Source organism: Lepidochelys kempii, chromosome 1 (genome assembly GCF_965140265.1).
Source record: "Lepidochelys kempii isolate rLepKem1 chromosome 1, rLepKem1.hap2, whole genome shotgun sequence".
Taxonomy (NCBI): domain Eukaryota; kingdom Metazoa; phylum Chordata; order Testudines; family Cheloniidae; genus Lepidochelys; species Lepidochelys kempii.
The window spans coordinates 157,051,411-157,072,520 of NC_133256.1; the positions used below are offsets into that span (position 1 = coordinate 157,051,411).

At 41.2% G+C, this 21,110-nt stretch overlaps 2 protein-coding genes across 6 annotated transcripts in view; one reads left to right on the top strand and one right to left on the bottom strand.

The window, feature by feature from the left end:
- Positions 1-14,512, top strand: part of RSPH1 (radial spoke head component 1) — a 31,115-nt gene extending 16,603 nt beyond the window's left edge. For 2 of the 3 annotated variants that reach the window (XM_073359840.1, XM_073359861.1), the window contains 3 exons: positions 5,263-5,419; positions 5,906-6,046; positions 7,624-7,806. In XM_073359840.1, coding sequence (XP_073215941.1) covers positions 5,263-5,419; positions 5,906-6,046; positions 7,624-7,697 — 372 coding nt within the window. In that variant the 3' untranslated portion in view covers positions 7,698-7,806. Of the gene's footprint in view, positions 1-5,262; positions 5,420-5,905; positions 6,047-7,623; positions 7,807-14,149 lie in introns of those variants that run through there. The other variant, XM_073359851.1, reaches the window with a different exon arrangement.
- Positions 14,513-18,855: 4,343 nt separating this feature from the next.
- UBASH3A (ubiquitin associated and SH3 domain containing A) overlaps positions 18,856-21,110 on the bottom strand; it is a 39,518-nt gene continuing 37,263 nt past the window's right edge. For all 3 annotated transcript variants that reach the window (XM_073359790.1, XM_073359800.1, XM_073359781.1), the window contains 2 exons: positions 20,983-21,089; positions 18,856-20,003 (listed from right to left, as the gene is read on the bottom strand). In XM_073359790.1, coding sequence (XP_073215891.1) covers positions 19,866-20,003; positions 20,983-21,089 — 245 coding nt within the window. In that variant the 3' untranslated portion in view covers positions 18,856-19,865. The remainder of the gene's footprint in view (positions 20,004-20,982; positions 21,090-21,110) is intronic.

Here is a 21,110-nt window from a genome sequence, read left to right on the forward strand (position 1 = left end):
CACCGCCAAGCCGGAGCTCTTGACCCAGTTGACTCGGGCGGAGGAGGCTGCCGAATAGATGGCTTGGCATGCCTCCACTCGCGCCAAGTCGCCCGGGTCCTGGACCATGAGGAGTACGTCATCGGCGTACGCTGACAGGACCAGCCGCAGCTCTGGCTCCCGCAGCACCAACCCTGTCATCCTCCTGCGGAGGAGACAGAGGAAAGGCTCGATCGCCAGAGCGTACAACTGGCCCGAGAGGGGGCACCCCTGCCGCACTCCTCGCCCGAAGCTGACCGGTTCAGTCAGGGTCCACTTGAGCCTAACCAAACACTCCGTGGAGGCATACAGCACCCGGAGAAAACTCACAAACTGAGATCCAAATCCAAACGCCTGCAGAGTGCTCAGGAGGTACCCATGGTCTACTCTATCGAACGCCTTCTCCTGATCAAGAGACAGGAGGGCGAACGATAGACCATCTCTCCGCCCGAGTTCCAAAAGGTCTCGGACTAGAAAGAGGTTGTCGAAAATGCTGCGACCCGGGACAGTATAGGTCTGGTCTGGGTGGACCACGTCCGCCATCACGGACCCTAACCGCAGCGAGATTGCTTTCGCTACGATTTTGTAATCCGTGCTAAGGAGTGAGACGGGACGCCAGTTTCGTAGATCGCGGAGGTCCCCCTTCTTCGGCAGCAAAGTGAGCACCGCTCGCCTGCATGACAGAGGGAGGACCCCTCTCTGCAAGGACTCAGCCCAGACGGTGACTAGGTCTGGGCCGAGAATGTCCCAGAACGCGCGGTAAAACTCCACGGTCAGCCCGTCCATGCCCGGAGATTTATTGGTGGGCATGCGACGGAGGGCTTCCGAGAACTCGGCCAGGGTGAGAGGCAGCTCTATTCGGTCTCGGTCGCCCACGCTGACCGTGGGGAGTTCCTCCCAGAGCACCTCGCAAGCGTCAGGATCGGTCGGGTCCGGGGAGAAAAGGCTTGTGTACAAGTCACGGGCCCTCCCACACATCTCCTCCGGATCCGTGAGGGGGGTGCCGTCTTCCGCAAGAAGGCAGGTGACGTGTTTCTTGGCCCCCCTCGTTTTCTCCAGGGCATAGAAGAAGCGGGAGCCGCGGTCCATCTCCCGAAGGAGGCGGATGCGGGACCGAACGAAGGCACCTCGGGCCCGGTGGTCCTCGAGGGCCCGGAGCTCCTCCTGCTTCTCCCGGCACGCTCCGCAGAGGGACGGGTCCTCGGGATCGGCGGCCAGGCGCCTCTCCATCTCTAAGACCTCCCGTTCCAACTGCTCTATCGCCGCATTTTGCCGTCGGCTGGTGCCCCGAGTGTAGTCACGGCAGAAGAGCTTGGCGCGCACCTTCCCGAGATCCCACCATCGCCGCACCGAGGGAAAGACACGCCACTGCTCTCGCCAGGCCAGCCAAAACTCCCGGAAGGACATCACAAAGCTCTCGTCCTCCAACAGGCTGTTATTAAAGTGCCAATAGAATCATAGAATCATAGAATATCAGGGTTGGAAGGGACCCCAGAAGGTCATCTAGTCCAACCCCCTGCTCGAAGCAGGACCAATTCCCAGTTAAATCATCCCAGCCAGGGCTTTGTCAAGCCTGACCTTAAAAACCTCTAAGGAAGGAGATTCTACCACCTCCCTAGGTAACGCATTCCAGTGTTTCACCACCCTCTTAGTGAAAAAGTTTTTCCTAATATCCAATCTAAACCTCCCCCACTGCAACTTGAGACCATTACTCCTCGTTCTGTCATCTGCTACCATTGAGAACAGTCTAGAGCCATCCTCTTTGGAACCCCCTTTCAGGTAGTTGAAAGCAGCTATCAAATCCCCCCTCATTCTTCTCTTCTGCAGGCTAAACAATCCCAGCTCCCTCAGCCTCTCCTCATAACTCATGTGTTCCAGACCCCTAATCATTTTTGTTGCCCTTCGCTGGACTCTCTCCAATTTATCCACATCCTTCTTGAAGTGTGGGGCCCAAAACTGGACACAGTACTCCAGATGAGGCCTCACCAATGTCGAATAGAGGGGAACGATCATGTCCCTCTATCTGCTTGCTATGCCCCTACTTATACATCCCAAAATGCCATTGGCCTTCTTGGCAACAAGGGCACACTGCTGACTCATATCCAGCTTCTCATCCACTGTGACCCCTAGGTCCTTTTCCGCAGAACTGCTGCCTAGCCATTCAGCCCCTAGTCTGTAGCGGTGCATTGGATTCTTCCATCCTAAGTGCAGGACCCTGCACTTATCCTTATTGAACCTCATCAGATTTCTTTTGGCCCAATCCTCCAATTTGTCTAGGTCCTTCTGTATCCTATCCCTCCCCTCCAGCGTATCTACCACTCCTCCCAGTTTAGTATCATCCGCAAATTTGCTGAGAGTGCAATCCACACCATCCTCCAGATCATTTATGAAGATATTGAACAAAACCGGCCCCAGGACCAACCCTTGGGGCACTCCACTTGATACCGGCTGCCAACTAGACATGGAGCCATTGATCACTACCCGTTGAGCCCGACAATCTAGCCAGCTTTCTACCCACCTTATAGTGCATTCATCCAGCCCATACTTCCTTAACTTGCTGACAAGAATACTGTGGGAGACCGTGTCAAAAGCTTTGCTAAAGTCAAGAAACAATACATCCACTGCTTTCCCTTCATCCACAGAACCAGTAATCTCATCATAAAAGGCGATTAGATTAGTCAGGCATGACCTTCCCTTGGTGAATCCATGCTGGCTGTTCCTGATCACTTTCTTCTCATGCAAGTGCTTCAGGATTGATTCTTTGAGGACCTGCTCCATGATTTTTCCAGGGTCGGCCCCGGTCTCTCTGGTCGGCCCCGGTCTCTCTGCATGGAGGGAGACCGTTACAGTGACTAAATGATGATCGGAGAATGGGGCCGGCTGAATGGCGGAGGAGTGGGCCTGTGAAATATGGAAACGGGATAAGTAAATACGGTCCAACCAAGAATGGTGTGACCGATGGGCCTCCACCCGGACAAAGGTAAACGTGGAGGTGTCATCTGGGTGATGGTCACGCCAGACGTCCACTAGGGAGTGATGGTCAACTATCCCTTGGAGAATATTTGCAGCGGCCGGACTCGGTTTGGCCCCTGAGCAGTCCCGTTCCTCGAGGGTGGTGTTAAAGTCCCCTCCCAGGACCAGGCACTCATGCGAATCCAGGGTGCCGAGAAAGTCGGACACCTGCTGATAAAATTGTGGCCGCCTGGAGCTCATTTGCGGGGCATAGATGTTAACAAGATTAACCACGAGCCCCTCCATATGGACTCGAAGGTGCAGCAGGTGGCCCGGCACGGCCTCATTGACCCTTAGCACCTCAGGCCGTAGGTTGGGGGAGAACAGGGTCGCCACTCCAGCTTGCCAGGTCGCGAAGTGACTAAAGTATACCCCGTCCCCCCACTCCAGCCGCCACCTATCCTCGGCGGCCGGGTCCGTATGGGTCTCCTGCAGGAAAACTACAGAGTACCTTCCTTCCCGAAGGTAAGAGAGCACCTGGGACCTGCGGAGAGCCATCCTACAGCCCCTGGTATTCAGGGTCGCAATAATAAAAGGCGTCATGCGGAGGGGGGCATCTTCTTGCTTTTGAGTGTGGTCTTTCAGACCTGTTTCTGACTACCTGACCTACATATTCTAGTTATATAATAAAAATAATAATGCCTAACTAGAAATTACAAATATATTTTTAGCTTAGTATTTTGGTTTCAAGGTAACAAACATGCTGCATTTAGTTCAGAGCTTACTCTTTTTCTATATTGCCTGACATGCCAGATCTTAGTCTATTACATGCTATTTCAAAACTTCCAGTGAAACAATTATTTCAAATATAATCTCACCTAAATGAAAGTTTTGGGCAATTTGTAATGCTTTTTTTCTTCAAAAAGTGTCTTTCTAATTTTTCCATCTTTCTACATTTAACATGTCAATCTAGTTCACGTTTATTTTTCTTTCATTGATTTGCTCAGCTAATACAACTAAAGGACAAGAGAAAGGGCAGCAAAAAACTGCCTTCTGTTCCAGGGTATGGGAACCCACACACCACTGAAGGCTTTATCTTCATAGAGCCTAGTGTAACAGAGGTACTCTCTGGGTTTGAATGAAGTGTTTCTGCTGCATGGTTTTCCCACATTTAACAAAAAAGAGGAGTGTGGGAAACAAAATCTCTTCATAATATCAGTTTCAATGAGAAACTTTTGCTTTACCTGTAAAATTTAACTCCAGTTGTTTTTGTTTAAGACCTTTGACAGTCTTAGCCCCTAACTATAGCATTACTCTCAAGTGAATCCTGTGATTATTTTTTACTGTAGGTCACAGTGCTATACTCTCATTATAGTAATGAGAATAAACAGTCAAAACTTTGCTCGTTTGCTGTAGTTGAAATAGTTGTAGTACAAGACTCATTTTCAAATAAAATTGATTTAAGAAAAGTTAGCTTTCAGTACAGCTAGCTAGTCTATTAGTTAAACTCTCCCACTTTTGTATAAAATAAATCATTCTTATTTGTAAAGAAAGTGACAGAAGGGCTGATATTGAGAGCACAAAAGCTCATGTACAATATTACAATCTTCATAAGTTTCATGGATCTTACCTGAGCACAGACTGCACAACCGTGAGAAGCAGAGAGCAATTTTCTCTTGCTTGCCTATTTCTGTAAGGGGTTGGGACAGAAAGCTGTATCATCCCACTGGGAGAACCGGGATGCATTTTCCCTCTGTTGCTGAATGCCTCTGTGAGCTCCCTATGTGCCAGATCTATGGTGTAGGCCAGTGTGGAAAGGAGGCGGGTAATGATCGTGCCTTCTCTCCTTTCCATCCCTTTTGTGGAGTTGGGAAAATGGAACAACCCAGTCTCTGTAGGTACTGCTCTTAGGCTCAGCCCTTCTGAGAGTTGCAGAATGATTAAGGAAGAAGGCTCTTTGGGCCTTCATGACACCCTGTGTTACCTGAATCTAAGCATAATTAAAAAAGGAAACTAGCAAAAAAAAAAAAAATTAAATTTTGAGACCAACATTGTAACTAACTAACTGACTGCCTCCAAGTTTTCTAGCTTGGAATGATTTACTCTCTCTTCTAAAGTTTGTGACTATTAATGTTGTTTGGTTGTTGTTACATACTGGCACCTTACTCTAAAGGGCTGTATTGTTACCATTTCAAACTCAGGGTAAAGAGATTTCAGTACATGCAAACAGGCTCGTAGTCATTACCCTCACATTCCTAAATGTGATGCTAGATTTTTTTATGTTTTTTTTAGGATAAAGGGGAGGAAGAGGAAGAGGAGGAATCTGTGTCAATTATTCCAAAATGGAAAGCAAAAAATATTACTAAATTAACTCTGTGGACACCAGGGGTTGAAAAACCACCACCTCCTGAAGAGCCTCTAGCAGCAGAAGAGATGCCAGCAACTGCAGGTTTGTCCCAATGAACTGTTGGAAACCCCTGCCCCCCAAAATTCCCCAAACTGTTTCTGCCTGATTAATTTGAATATATCATAATAAGAGAGTTGTACTTTTTGTCAGTTTACAAGGTGCTGGATATTAGTGACAGCTAAAAGTTTGAAGGTTCATCTTATTGCAGCACATTCATATGCTGCACAATGCATACTGAGTATACTTCCATTTGATATAATGTGTTATTAGTAACAGACACAACTGTCCTGGGAAGCCTGTAACATTAGAGAAATTATTACAATCTGATTCAGGGCTTGATACTGCAAACCGTCTATAAGCATTCCCCATGAAATCAGTGGGACTACTCACATGAGCAAAGGCTACAGGATTGGGCCTAAGATGTTAGCTGTTACTTAAGAATAAAAATAATGGCAATGAGCAGATCTATACAATTCTTCTCCCCGCCCCCCCATAGTCTGGCGTATATCTCCTATTCTCCCATTTCAGTTACTGAGGAACCTCCTGCTGAGGAACCTGTTGAGGTTGGGGAACCTCCTGCTGAAGCTACAGAGCCTATTGAAGAGCTGTCCTCACTTAAGGAGGGAGAAGAAGAGGAGGAAGGGGGCAAAGACGATCAAGTGGATCAGGGTGAGGAAGAAAGAGGAATGAGTGATTATAGTTGGTCATCTGAAATGGTGCATGTCAACTAGCTGAACATGTGTCATTGTGTGGGGGTACATTATCATTCTGAAAAGATAGTAAACTCTTGTTTTTCATAAAGGGCCAAATCTTCACAAGGTGGCTTCTAATTTTGTATACTGAATTTTATGTGCATTATTGTTTGCACATAATGGATATTTGAAACTTGCGTGTACAAGGAGGCCGGGCTACATGCCTTACCAAATTTAGCCCCTCAGAGAGAAGCTTTTCCCCCTTATGAGAGGAATGTTCTCCTCACTGGAATGAAAAAACAAAACAGAACCAAAACACCCTAAGAGATAATGAAACAAACCTTTTATATTAATGTAAAATTTGTTGAGTTAGAAAGTTAAACTGACACACAGGACTTCAAACGATATCACATCACACAAAGCTTTGTTCTGAAGAAAAGAAATATCATTACTATTGATGGGTCTGATCTTTGTAATACACTAAATGGAAAGCCAGAGCTAACCAACACCAGAACTTTGGATGTTTGAAATCTACATATGGATTTGGAGGTTGATCCCGTTGGTGACACTTGCACACTCTCATTCAGAAAGCTAAATGAATTATTAAAAGAAAAACTCGTTTTGAAAATGAAGTTATTGCTTTTTAATGTTTGAATGTTTTAAGTATAGTTTCTGAATTTTCACTATATTTAAAAAAATATTTCAAATTATTAAAATTATTAGAAGGTATTCTAAAATGAGGCCTGTGTTAAGCCATATTTTATGAGTAAATCTCTGCCTAATTAAAATACGGACTGCATAAATTAAAACATATCCAGATTTGTAAACTTTTATTCTAATGTTTCCAACCACCCAGTGTTTGATTCTCAGTTTTTCATCAATCCATTTCACGTTAAGGTAAGGTGCAAAACTGACAACAGGAGCCGGAAAAACAATTAAATGGCTTGAAAATATGCTGAAACATACCCTAAACATGTAGAGCTAAGTTCTTTGATTTCAGTGGAGTTATGTCCACAAAGAATTTGGCCCCTAATATACAGAATGTGATGATGCTGAATATACTTGTACTTTTTAGGCCTCATTATTATTTATTGATGAATGTTCTCTAATAATGAAATATTTATTGAGCAGCCCACACCTCAGTAATTAATAGTTTTTGTAATGAACTGAATCCGTCCATTTAAGTCCTACAGCAGCCTGTTGATGAACCTAGGACTATGAGTATGGGTTATACGGTTATGTCCTTATTCGTTTACCATAGGGTCTTTACTTTGGTAATGTGAATACAGTAAGTGGACTCTAAATTTAAAACAGTTTAACAGTAATAGGGATTTTGTTATACCCCATATATGCCTATCTTCTAACAAGAGTAGGATTTTCTAAAGCACTCCACTTCGGCCCACTCCTAATAACTAACTAGACAGTATATGTAAGGAGCTTGCATTATATTTTCCAGGATAAAGTATTACTACAATGAGTGAATTAATTAAAAAAGATTTAAAGCACTGTTATTTTATTAAATGTACCCCAAATTTCATGTTTTTCCCCAAACAGTAAATACTAGTTTAGAAGAGAAGGAGGAAGAATCAAAGGAATCAGAGGAGGCAGAAACAAATAAAGAAGAATAAAACCAAATAAGGAAATTACACAGAAAAAAGCTAGGTACCATAGCCCTGTATTATTCTTATTTAATTGAAAGGTCTGTTACATTGTTTTGAATAAACATATTCTTTGGGATACTTTGTATAGAAAATGCCTTTTTGGGTGTTTTTCTGAACTCAGAGTTTATGATTTCTAACTTCAAGTCCATTTTATTTGCTATATACAGTAGGTGTAACCACTGGTTGAACTCAGTGGGAGTCCTCACATGGATAAAGTTACTCATTTGTGTAAGTGATTACAGGATCGGGCAATATCTTTGGACTCCTTCATATTATTACTTTAAAATGGAGTTTACAGAAACAAGAAGAAAAATTCTCAGTAATTTCCCATAACATATCAAACCATTGTTCACTGAAGTCTGTATCTTAACTGTGGCATTGGTCTATGCCTAATTTTTCGCGGGAAGGTGAACCTTGGATCTTATAGTCCTCAAAGTCCTGAAGAGCAGTACCAAAACAAAGCCTCTACGTTGGAAACTAATTCACATCATCAAAAATATTTTTGAAATTCTGATGTTATAAAGCAATTAAAATGACATTTGTACGTGCTTCTTCAGCAGTTTTACTAACTTCAAAGACTGTGGCAGTGTGGAGTTGCACAAAAAAATTGCACTAGTGTACAGTTTTTGTGCATCTTCAGTGATTGAGTGGAACAGCACAAAAACAGCTGCAAAATCTCAGTGCTTCAGCCATGGGTTTTTTTTCCCTTTATAGAAAAACAAAATAAGAAGAAACTAACCACAAAATGCTAAAATTGCAAATTTGACTGCACAAAATTCAGACAATACAAATTTAAGGTTCTCATAACAACACTAACTCCCCCATGTTGATACAATGTTTAGGCCCTGATCCTGCAAATACTTCAACACTTGCTTAACTTAAAGCATACAAGTAGTCTTATTGACTTCACACAGGACTACTGACGTTCTTAAAGTTAAGCCAAGTATGTATGTATTGGCAAGTTTGTTCCTAAGATATTTTACAGGTCTCTTTTGGGGTAAAGTAGCTGTTTCTAGCCCTGGTGAGTCATGAGATATCAATGTTACTGAAACAGGACTAAATATTTTAGTCCTAGACCTCAGACCAGGATAATTTGAGTGACATTCCACATTAAGGGGAAAAGGAGTTAACATTTTAGTGTCAGGTTCTTTTTATTGTAACACAGAACCTATCTGAAGTTGTTGTAGAGGTTTGGAAATTAATAGTAGAGATAGTTAAAAAGGAAGTGATAGGTGTAAAATAAATACAGTTTATCACTTGGGTTTGCAATCTTTCTCCTGTCTACAATTTCTTATTAAGGAAATGCTCATTTAATTTTTTTCTCCTATCCTGCTTGGAATTTTGTTTGCAATTCCTTATTACATTTAAAGTTGAGCTTCTTATGTGGTTATCTTGTTTAGTTATTGAATATTCTTCCTCTCCTTACATGGCTTCCTGGGTGAATGGAAATATTATATTTCCATTAATGGCACGGCTAGTGTAAATTTTCCTTCTTTTTTAGAAGAACTCACATAAATTAGAATTCTATTATATGCAAGCATTAACATAGTCAGAGGCAAATTTGGTGAACAGCTGCATGACCTAGTTAATCAGTCCCTGCTATCTCAAGGTTGTCTTCAGTTCAAGCTGAGTTCATTCTTGGTTGGTTTATGAAATTACTTTTTCCTCAGGCTTCAGAGTAGCAGCCGTGTTAGTCTATATCCACAAAAAGAAAAGGAGTACTTGTGGCACCTTAGAGACTAACAAATTTATCTGAGCATAAGCTTTCGTGAGCTACAGCTCGCTTCATCGGATGCATGTATGGTAACACCCATTGTTTCAAGTTCTCTGTGTATATAAATCTCCCCACTGTATTTTCCACTGAATGCATCCGATGAAGTGAGCTGTAGCTCACAAAAGCTAATGCTCAAATAAATTTGTTAGTCTCTAAGGTGCCACAAGTCCTCCTTTTCTTTTTTCCTCAGGCTTATCCATGAACTGACTTCCAGGAAACTAAAAGCATTTTTTTTGTAAGCGTATTTACTGGTGCATTTGGACTGCATTCCTGTTTCTGTAATCCTTACTGGGGTTTATGGTACAATCTCAATGTGCAGAGCAAACTATAAAACCTGCACCCACCCAGAACAAATAAGGATATAGCAACTAAAGTTCAATCCACAGACTTATTTTATAATACATTGTTCCCCTTTTCTTCCTCATGTTGCTACAGCACCATTTCTACCCTTAGAACTGACAGGTTTCAGAGGAACAGCCGTGTTAGTCTGTATTCGCAAAAAGAAAAGGAGTACTTGTGGCACCTTAGAGACTAACCAATTTATTTGAGCATGAGCTTTCGTGAGCTACAGCTCACTTCATCAGATGTTTACCGTGGAAACTGCAGCAGACAGTGGGGTGGGAGGAGGTATTGTTTCATGATTTCTGTGTGTATATAAAGTCTGCTGCAGTTTCCACGGTAAACATCTGATGAAGTGAGCTGTAGCTCACGAAAGCTCATGCTCAAATAAATTGGTTAGTCTCTAAGGTGCCACAAGTACTCCTTTCCTTAGAACTGAGACATGCATGACCTCTAGTGGTATGACACGTGCTTCGCATCCTCTTACATATAGTGTAGCCAGGGCTGCTAAGAACCTTTCCCTACTTTCCTCAGAGGCCTGAAGTTATACCATCTTTGTTGTTTCAACATCTTTCAGCAGTATGTTTCAGCTTGCTTACCGCTAATGACTAATCAGAGCTCTGACCCTGAAGTCAGTAAAAAGTTTGCCTGAGTAAAGACTACAAGATCAGGCCCTAAATCAGAAACAAGCACCTCAAGAGCCTGAAAAAAACTGATTTATTAGCAGGTACCTGTGATAAATGTTGAGAAATAATGCCTCTCCCTCTCTCTCTCCTTCTTGTCTTCCTCTCCATTCTCCTGCTGCTGCGCTAGGGGATGTTCATGTTAGAATGGTGAGATTATGACATCACAGTCTGTGGGCTCAGTGATGGAGCACAGTCAAAAAGGGTTCTGCACATGGATTCTGGAATCAGATTAATTTATCTTGTTTGTTGTTATTGTGCCACTTCTCTTGCAATGGAAACTACACTTTAGCCCAATTTACTGATAAACCCTCTTTCCCAGCCCTCTGCATGTTCTGAGTCATGGCTGACAGTCCCTGTTTTGTTTTTCTAAAAAGACTTCACAGGCAGCAGATCTTGAATGAACATCTTTCTCATCACTTTTCTAGCAGGAGTCTGCTGCAAAAGGTCCTGCTGCCAGTTTCAGGCATTTACAGAGAGTGTGGGTTCTTCTAACCTAGCAGAAACTTTTTTTAGGTGTTCAGATTGGGGTCTATCTTAGCCCATAAAGTTCAGAAACTAGGAAAAGATACCAATGTTAACACTATTTTAAAAGACTTCAGAGATCAGAAGTTAAGGAGAGGAAAATGGAATAAAGAAACATGAAGTTGCTTTCTGAATTTTATACACATATGTGTATATATTCACAAAACACACACACACACACACACACACAGTCTCTCTCTTACAGAGTTATTTTCATTGACTGCAATTTTTTCAGCCAACTTCTTCACAAACCACTTCTTGGAGATTTTCAAATAGCACAGTTATTCTCCTGTGCTGTACTTATGTTACTCATGAAATATCTTCTATTTTAGTGACATAACAAATGATTTACATCCTGATCCTGAATACTATAGAAGATAATAAATTAATGATTTCCTCAACTAAATTTATGGGACTACATATGCATCTGGTTCACTGGTTTTTAAACTGATGTTTTGGCAAACTTGTTTGCCTGTATTGTCACTGGAGATAGATGATACTTCATATATTTTCCATTTAGTGTATTACTCATTCAGTTTGCCAGTATTCAGGTGGCAAGATGGAGAAGAACTGCTGGAAATGGCTTCTTAGCATAAGATTTCAGAACAAGCTGCTTTTGCCCTCCCTGGACAATGAATGATGGTTGAAATATTTTAAAACCAGACTCCTGGGCTTTTGTGAACAGATTTACAACACAAGTACCCACTATGAATCAAAAGGATGATTTTAAATCCTCTGAGGTATACATTTTCCTGTAGAATCAATAAAGAATTTAAAGGTGAAAAGTTTCCCCCCCTTATTTCAGCTGAAACCTAAACAAGACACAGACTTAGTTCCAGATCCTGCAAATGCTTATGCACATAAGTAGTCCAATGGACTTAAATAAGACCATTCATATCAGTAAAATTACTTGTTTAAGTGCTTCCAAGATCGGGGCCTTAAAATTTCTTTATTACATTCTTATGGGCAGATCATCCCCTATGCAGGATTTCTTCACCGAGAGTACAGAAAACTCAGTAAAATCCCATTTACAGAGTTCTCACCTGGTTGTTCATGGAGGGGAGGGGCATGGAGCACACACACCACACACATGCAGAACTGGCAGCAGGTTACATCAGTTCTCGAGAACCATGCAGACCTTGGATGCTCCACCAGAGTTATCTCCATGGAGGTCCTGTGGCCTCCACACTGCTACAGGTCCTCCTACCACACGAGCGGGAACTATACGCCCATGGACTTCCCCAGCTGTTGTACACAATCCCCCTTCCGAGAGAGGATAATGGAGGAGGAAAGCAAGTAAAATAAATGTCAACACACTCAACAGGGTTTTTTCCTCTCAGCATTTGGGTGATGGTGGAAGATGATTTGGAATGAGGCCACCCCACCCTCATGGAACCCAATCTCTGCAAAACACTCAGGTCCTAATCACAAGCCCAGGTAAAGGATTGAGGAGCACTTATTACCTTCTATCCTTCTATCTCCACTATAAACAGAGTGGGTGGATGAGGTGACCTAAATAATTTGGTGATTCATTAACTCCCTCCCAATGTGACTGGACTGGTCTGAGTTCTGTCCTGAGCTTTTACACTGCTTTTTCGATCGTTCTTCATGTATAAGGAAGAAGGCTTCCATAGGTAAATGTCTACTCTTAGCAGTCTGTTGAGCTGAGGAACAAAGCCCTTGTCTACATGTATCTTTTTCTTAAAATTTCCTATTGTTACTGGGAGATTTTAAGCAAAATCGTAGTGGAGACATAGCCAAAGGTCTGGCTCACTGATTTGCCCCTAGTGTGATAATTATACCTGTGCAAAGTGAGGGAGTATGTGTGATTGGATAGTGTTTTAGACTCACTTGCACAGGTATAAATGACTGCACAAGGTGCAAGGATCTGTATTATCAAGCCCCAAACAACTACAATTTACCTCCCTTACATAAGACCAGAAGAACTGATTTGCAGTTTCTACTTCAAACTTTTTCTTTTGCCTATATGTAAAACAAGAAATTATTAATTGATCACTGGAAAAATGAAAAATGTGTAAACAGTGAGGTGGCAAAGTATGCAGGTGATACAAAACTATTCAAGATAGTTAAGTCCAAAGCAGACTGCAAAGGGCTACAAAGGGATTTCACAAAACTGGATGACTGGGCAACAAAATGGCAGATGAAATTCAGTGATGATAAATGCAAAGTAATGCACATTGGAAAACATAATCCCAACTATACATATAAAATGATGGGGTCTAAATTAGCTGTTACCACTCAAGAAAGAGATCTTGGCGTCATTGAGGATAGTTCTCTGAAAACAACCACTCAATGTGCAGTGGCAGACAAAAAAGCTAACAGAATGTTGGGAATCATTAGGAAAGGGATAGATAATAAGACAGAAAATATCATATTGCCTCTATATAAATTCATGGTATGCCCACAACTTGAATACTGTGTGCAGGTCTGGTCATCACATCTCAAGAAAGATACACTGGAATTGGAAAAGGTACAGAAAAGGGCAACGAAAATTATAAGGGATATGGAACAGCTTGCATATGAGGAGAGATTAAAAAACTGAGACATTTCAGCTTGGAAAAGAGACGATTAAGGGTTATGATAGATGTTTATAAAATCATGACTGGTGTAGAGAAAGTAAATAAGGAAGTGTTATTGAAGGGTTAAAATCCATTGCTGATGTAATAACCTGGTATATGGATTTGTATACAGGCCCAAAGTCCAGAGTTCGGTCAAGAGATCAGAGGCCTAGCAATAGCTAAAAGCAAGCAAAATAACCAAAGATAACCTTGATTTTGCTAAGATATGCCTGGTCAGCAAAACACCAGATGTTGGGGGCGATAATTGTGTTTTCTTCAAAGTTGCAAATAGAACAAAGAAGCCCTGTTTCCGTTGTGTTAGTTTTTTCTCTAGGGAGATGTTTTTGCCACACATTCAACCTTGAGTTTATAAAAGGTTCAAGCATGTCAGTATAAGATATGGCCTCCTCCCACCTCCCTTTCCCAGGGACCAATGCCTGCCTTAAAACACAAATGAACAACTTGAAAGACAATTTTTATTGCCATATACTTTTACTGTTTCTTTGCTTTTACCCCTAGATATATATCTGTTGAACAATCAAAGGAGCTACTTCATTCCTATGAACCCCAAATCAGAATTCAATATATCTATATCTATATTATACTAATACATTTATTAAAGTACTAATTAAATGTTAATTTGTCAACTTGAGTCCATGGGCGGAGACATTGTGTAACCTTTGACCATTGGCTACTGTGCTATCATGGCTTGCTGTTAGCGCTATCCAGGGAAGTGGGACTGCCTACCCTGTCACTTTCCCCCGCCCATGAAAAATCCATATATTCCATTGTAATCAATTGATTAACTGTGTCTCTGAGCCTAATAAGCAAGGTAACACTCCCTCAGCGCTGTACGTAATAAACTTCTGTGCTTGACCTCTACACGGTGTGGATTTATGTCCTTCAGTTATTTACTCCTTCTCATAACACAAGAACTAGGGGTCACCCAATGAAATTAACAGGCAGCAGGTTTAAAACAAACAAAAGGAAGTATTTCTTCACACAATGGACAATCAACCTGTGTAACTCCTTGACATAGGATGTTGTGAAGGCCAAGACTATAATAGGGTTAAAAAAAGAACTAGATAAGTTTGTGGATTTCCTGTTCTTTTCATTTCCTCTGAAGCATCTGGCATTGGCCACTGTTGGAAGACAGGATACTGGGCTAGATGGACCTTTGGTTTGACCCAGTATGGCTGTTTTTATATTTCTATTTCCTATCTCTTTTGCTTCAAAACATGCACACGAGACTGGCTCTTAGACTATTGTTAATTTTTGCTCAAAACAAGAAATGCTATATTTTCCCTATTAATCTATGGGGCAGTATGTCACTTAATTCAGGAGATCACATTTAGAGACATGAATTTTTTACATTTCCAGTATATTCCCCCAGTGTCCTTGTAAATTAATGATAGTACTGAATTCTTATATAGAATTTCTCAAAAGTAACCGCAAAGGGAAAAAAGAATGGATTGCCTTTTTAAAAAATTGGTAATTTTTCTTTTTTAACGTTATATATTCAAGTCTTGTCTGGCCTGTGAAAGACTTTAGTGAAATAATGATATCACAAGAGCCAACAGAGTGAACCATGAGTAATTAAAAGGGAAAGGGATTTTTAGATAGACTGTTAAAAATGAACAGCTGGTTTTTTTGAACACATATTTAACTTCAATGACTAATTAACATTTTGGAAAAAGGAAGCGTTATTGAAGATTCAACACCCTCACCCCTTTAATAAAAATTAAAGCGCTAACAATATGCATTCTTTCCGACATCCCACAGAGAAGAACAGTGTTGATATTCCTAATATTTCTAAACCAAAAAAAGCAAGCAGAATTTTTTAATATAAAAACATTCAGGTTCTTTTTATACACTATTAAACACCCCCCACCTCCAAAAGTATATAACCCTATTTAAAAAATTCCTTTTCAGGTTTCCTTTAAGTAGCTAAACAGAGAGAGATCTAGGTAAACCAAATTCAAATGCAATAGGTTAAAGTCTATTTTGAAAGTTTCATAAGAATGAAGAAGTTGGAAAAGACTTCTTACCTTTTATCTACTCACATTAATCAAGCTGAAAACTTTCAAAGAAAAGTCCAGGGTTTTGCAAGTATTCCGCAATTGATTTCACATTTATGAATGTATCACATTGAAGAGGGAGTTGATTTTCAGACGTGCTGCTGCAGGTGCTCAGCATCTATTAAAGTTAGGTCACTCTTATTTTTAAGTTTGAAAATATTGGCCAATTTTTTTAAAACAAGTCTTCTTATCATTTGAGGCACTGACAAACGGTTTTATGGAAGTGGACCCTGGTGTGGGGGTTCTCATGAAGGGAGCAGCTTATCTATGTCCTTAAATTGTTAAAACTGGAAGATGTTTAATTACTCTTTCACCACCCTTGACATGGACAAAAGTAGACTGCACAGTTTCAGTCTGTGGTTCTCATGCATTAGCACAATGCTGCAATGTTTGTATTAAAAACAGCAAAAAGAAGTGTTTAAATCCAGAAAAACCTTCTATTTTCATTTAATTTAAATAAGTTAAAGTGTAGGTCTGCTCTGAGAAATGCATATGAAACTAGCACACTGTGGGAGTCCATGTTTAATGTCTCATTGATTTCCATATCAAGTATATGCATCCGACAGATAACACAAGTATTTATAAAATTGCCAGCCCTACAACCACAAGCTGGAAACTGAGACTCAAAGGATGTTCTTGCACATCATGACCTGTAATAAAAGGTCTGTTAGATATATCCTTCAGATACACCTGTGCTAGTCCACTATCTTTAAATTGTGCTGTCAGTGACACCTGTGGAACCCTCACCCCACGCCTGTCAAGGAGTTTGTACAGGTGTAACTGATGGAAATTTAGTGGACAATTATGTTAATGATGCATAAGCAGGAATAGATTCCAAGTTGGTGTCTCTTAGCTCCATTAGCTGTACAGAGGTAATAGGAATAAAATGTAATGGATTTATTTAATCCTTATAGTCACTAGGTGTCACCAAAAGAGCAGTTCTGTTGAGAGAAAAGATGCTATTTTTTTCCAGAGTTGGAAGACTTTTAAACATTTCTATTTTTTTTTAAAGCAAAACTTATTTATGAGCCCAAACTATCTGACAATGTCTGTAGTGTGCCCTGAGATCCTTGCATGAGAGATGCTATAGAAGGGCAAACCATAATTATTTCAACACAAGTAAAGGAAAATTTCCACTGTGTTTTACAAGACAGACCATACTGACCGATAATTATATATTTTTTAAAAAATATCATTTACAATTTAAAAAAATTCAGAAACTGAGCAAGTTTTGCCTTCTCCACAGCTGATAGTTCCAGTCATATGTCCTGCAGACAGGTATGTTTGTGACAGGTAGAAACCTGAGGTGGATCTTATAAACTTTCTCTCTGCACTCTTTTGGCTGTATCTCCAAACAGGGAGCATTCCACAACTCCCCTCTCTTACAAGGTGTCATTTAAGGAACAAATCCCACCCCTCTTGCAACCTGGACTTAGAGCACAGCTATCATTCCAGCTCTGACTCACTCTTGTTACATCTTGGTAAGTCTCCATACCTGGTTCATCCTTCTTGAAGCAAGCTTGGGAGGCTTGCAGATTCCCTCTCCCCTAGGACAGCGAGCCAAGGCCGTTCACTGGGTTTGTAGAGGGGACAAGTGTGCTGAGGTGACTGACCTGGCCATTTTTTCATAATAGCAGGGAAAAGTGAAGTGGGATATGAGGTGGGAAAGGAGAGCAGAGCATGTGGCTACAGAGCAAGGAGAGCAAATTGAAGCAGGCTTCCTAGGATCCAAGATCAGGCTACAAACTCAGTTTGCTGTCTATGTCAGGCCTGGATAGAGGAGCGCTAGAAGGTTACTTGGTGGGGTACTATTGTTGACTGATTACAACATATAAAATTGAATGGAGAGACCTTGGGTCCAGAACAAGACTAAAAAGCACCCATCCAGGTGCTGGGTGCATTGGGTGTAATTTTAAAAGTGCAATGACATTTTAAAATTGTGACACAGCAGGGCCAGAAGGCAGCAGGAGAGTGATAGATGGGAAGTATTTAAGCCCTCCTTTGATGAAGGCCTTAGTCCCTGGGGACTAGGGAAAGGTTATTACAGTACAGGGTAATTGGAGCACCTGGAGCCAATTAAGGCCCCGCCCAAGACCTAATAAAACTCCCCTGCTTTGGGAAGGATCAGGAGCAGACTAGTGTTTGGAGGAGTGTTGCTGCTAGCTTGAAAACCATACTAGGGGAAGGGAAACCCTGTCCAAGCAGAGGGGTTCCCCTGGCACAGAAGACTGAGGGAAACCCTATCCAAGAGGAAAGAGGGTAAGCAGCTCACAAAATTGAAGGGGCTGGGACCCAGAGTAGTAAAGCAGACCTGGATCCCCTCCCCTCTTTCTCCCACTGGGGCCTAAGTAGAGTCCATAATGACCAAGATTAGGGGCAAGGAGTGGCACCCTGACTCCCCTACATGAAGGAGAAGCATGGGACCCACCACAGTAACATTGGTCATTTGCCACAAAAATAAATAAATAAAATAAATAAAAAAATAGCTTCCTCAAAACCAGAAAATCAAAGCAAACCATCCAGAGGTTGACACTAACCCACCCACGGCACTTATCAGAGTGAAAATCTAGTCCTAAATATAGAAAATGTTTTTCTGTCCCTCTAATGACTACTCTGACTGTTACCATCTAATTTTAGCAGGCTGTTTGGCACCTATTTTTGCAAAGATCTCATTGAATTTTCCCCATACCTCTGTCTCCCCAGAAGCCTGAATAAAAAGATAGGCTTTGCAGTATACCCAGAAAGTCAATGGAGACAACGTTAAGGGTTTGTGAGATGTAAGGAAGAATTAGAGCTGGACAAATAATGGATTTTTTGGTTTGGTGGTTGAACCGCTAAAAAATGTTTTGGATCAACCCACCCATTGTTCGGTTTCCAACTTTTTTGACCCTTTTAATTATTTAAAAATAAAATGGAAGTAATTTTTTTAAGAAGTCGTTTCAACTTGCAAAACAAATGTTTTTTTAAATTATTGTTCATTTTTTTCCAACCAACACAATTTGCTGAATTCAACACATTAATATGCTTCAGTTGATCCAAATATGGGGGGTTTTGGAGGAAAAAAAGTTAGGTCTGAAAAATTTTGCTCAGCTCTAGGAAGAAACGGGGAATGAGTCATGTCTAAGAGTGAAAAATAAAACGATGTCAGACAACATAAGAGAGGAATTAGGGACCTCATTTATTTCTCATTGAAACAAAATCTCCCATTTTCACATGGGATAGTCAGGGCATTATGAGGAGGATAGTTTAAAGAGGCAATATGAATCTTTTGAAGAAGCGTTTGTGAGCATTTGGGTTGGTATCCCTTTAAACAAACAAGGAATGGATAGAAATGGTGTACATGGTTTGTGAGTAACCAAAAAGTTTGTCATCTCAGGTCTGGGGGTAAAACAATAAGAAACAAGCTGTGCAGTTCTGTTACGTGACAGTCATCTCAGAAAACCTTCAGCGGGTAGAATTACCCACAACATGGTCTTGTGACCATTAGGACAATGTATTGTACAATCTTTTTTAGCAACAATGAGGCCATAAATTCAGTTTTCTTAAACTTTTTTTCTGCAAGTCATTTATTAACAATGATGCGATATTTGCATTGTGAGTTGCTTGATGGAAAAGCTCCTGTGATGGAACCCTATTATGCATCAGAAGAAAATAAATAGTCTGTATGATACATCATGTCCACTCATACTCTGGATAAACTAGAAGCAATCAATAAGAAAACAAAATGTCTACATGTCTGAAACAAAATATCTAAATCTTTATTGATTGTACTTTGTTCTTGAAGACATAACCATATGTTTTCCTGAGTGCATCAAGCAATGAGACTTATAGTCAGTTATATATATATCTATATATATCATTGCAGATGTTAGTCTAAATAAAGAGTTTTAAAAGTTCATTCTTCAGCACTGGATGAATGATCGTTCATTTTTATGTCAGTTAATAGGTTTTTTCTTCTGTGTTGCTGTAACAAGAACAGAACTCAGGCACAAAAACTTCAAAAGTGCTTTCCGTGCGTTGACAATTCATACAAGTAGTAGAGGAAAATACCCTCAAGATCTAAATATTTTGGACAGACCACTGGCCTGTGTTGAGCCAGGAGGAAGAATATTTGTCTTCGCTTCTTTTTTGAAATATATAATGAATGAGTATAGATTCTAACTGTCCAGTATGCCATTTTTCCAGTTAAATGCTGCATTTGATCCATGGGTTAACGTTTTAACTGGTGGGTTAATCATCTGCCATCTATTCTCCTCTTTAAGCTCTTCACAGAAACACATGCCCAGTGAAGGTATCTGGAAAAACAGAGAGATTTGTATTAGAACTTTCCTGAATACACTGGAAATGGGGAAGACATACCATATAGATTGAAAGCACAGTGTAATTAAACAGTTTTCATCGTGGAACAGGGGTGTGTACCTTGAGAGTGTTTTAGGAATACATATCAAGATATTCTCCCACTTGACTTAAAATGAGTTGGTAGCATGAGGGAGTCTTATCTGTTGGACAGTCGTGGGGCTTGTATCAGCTCCACAAGCCCTTCCAGAGATCTGATGATCAAGCTATGTTCTTTCTATGTCGTTCATCATCACCAGTAATAAACACACTGCTGACCAAATTCTCCCCTCCCTAACACCAGAGCAACAGGTAAAATGGAAGGGAATATTTGGCCTACAGAATCTGTGTTACCGGTGATTGTGGCACAAACCAGAAAGCATTGACTGGTCATCGGATCCCGGGATGAGCTTGTAATGCTGGCAACACAGATCACCTTTTTATTCCTAAAGTGAGCGAATACGATTTGGGCTCACTGAGGCACAGTGAACGTGGCACCTCGCTGTACCGCTTTACAGGCCGACTTTTCCAAATGGGAGCTGTGGTTTCTTGACGTAGGCCGCACAACACCTTGGGAGATGCAGAGGGGACGCAGTTATCCATCTTAGTGACAGACAAACCAAGACCCCCAGGGGTAGATTTTCAAAGGCGCACCTGGCAGTTCGGTGTGTACCTCTCAGTGACTTTCAATGGGAATTTGGTGCCATGGTGCCTTTGAAAATCTTCACCAGAGAGGGCATGACGTGCCCAAGGTCACATGGCAGTTGACTGGTAGAACTCACATCTTTTGACAGCCAGTTGTGTGCTAGAACTACGGAGTAACTCTCGTTCCTGAGCAATTGAAAAAACAAACAGCCCATTGCTTGACTATGTTCCTTACTGAAAATATACCAAGGAGAAAATGGTGGGCAAGAGCTTCCTGTTGGAAAAACTTCTTACCTTTCTAACCAATGGGGCAAAATCCTTGCTGTCTCTGGCAGGGAGCCCTAGGACAGGTCGAGTGAAGGAATCCAGGGATGAGCCATGGCCCACTATCAGGATAATACCTGCGACACCAAAATAATTAA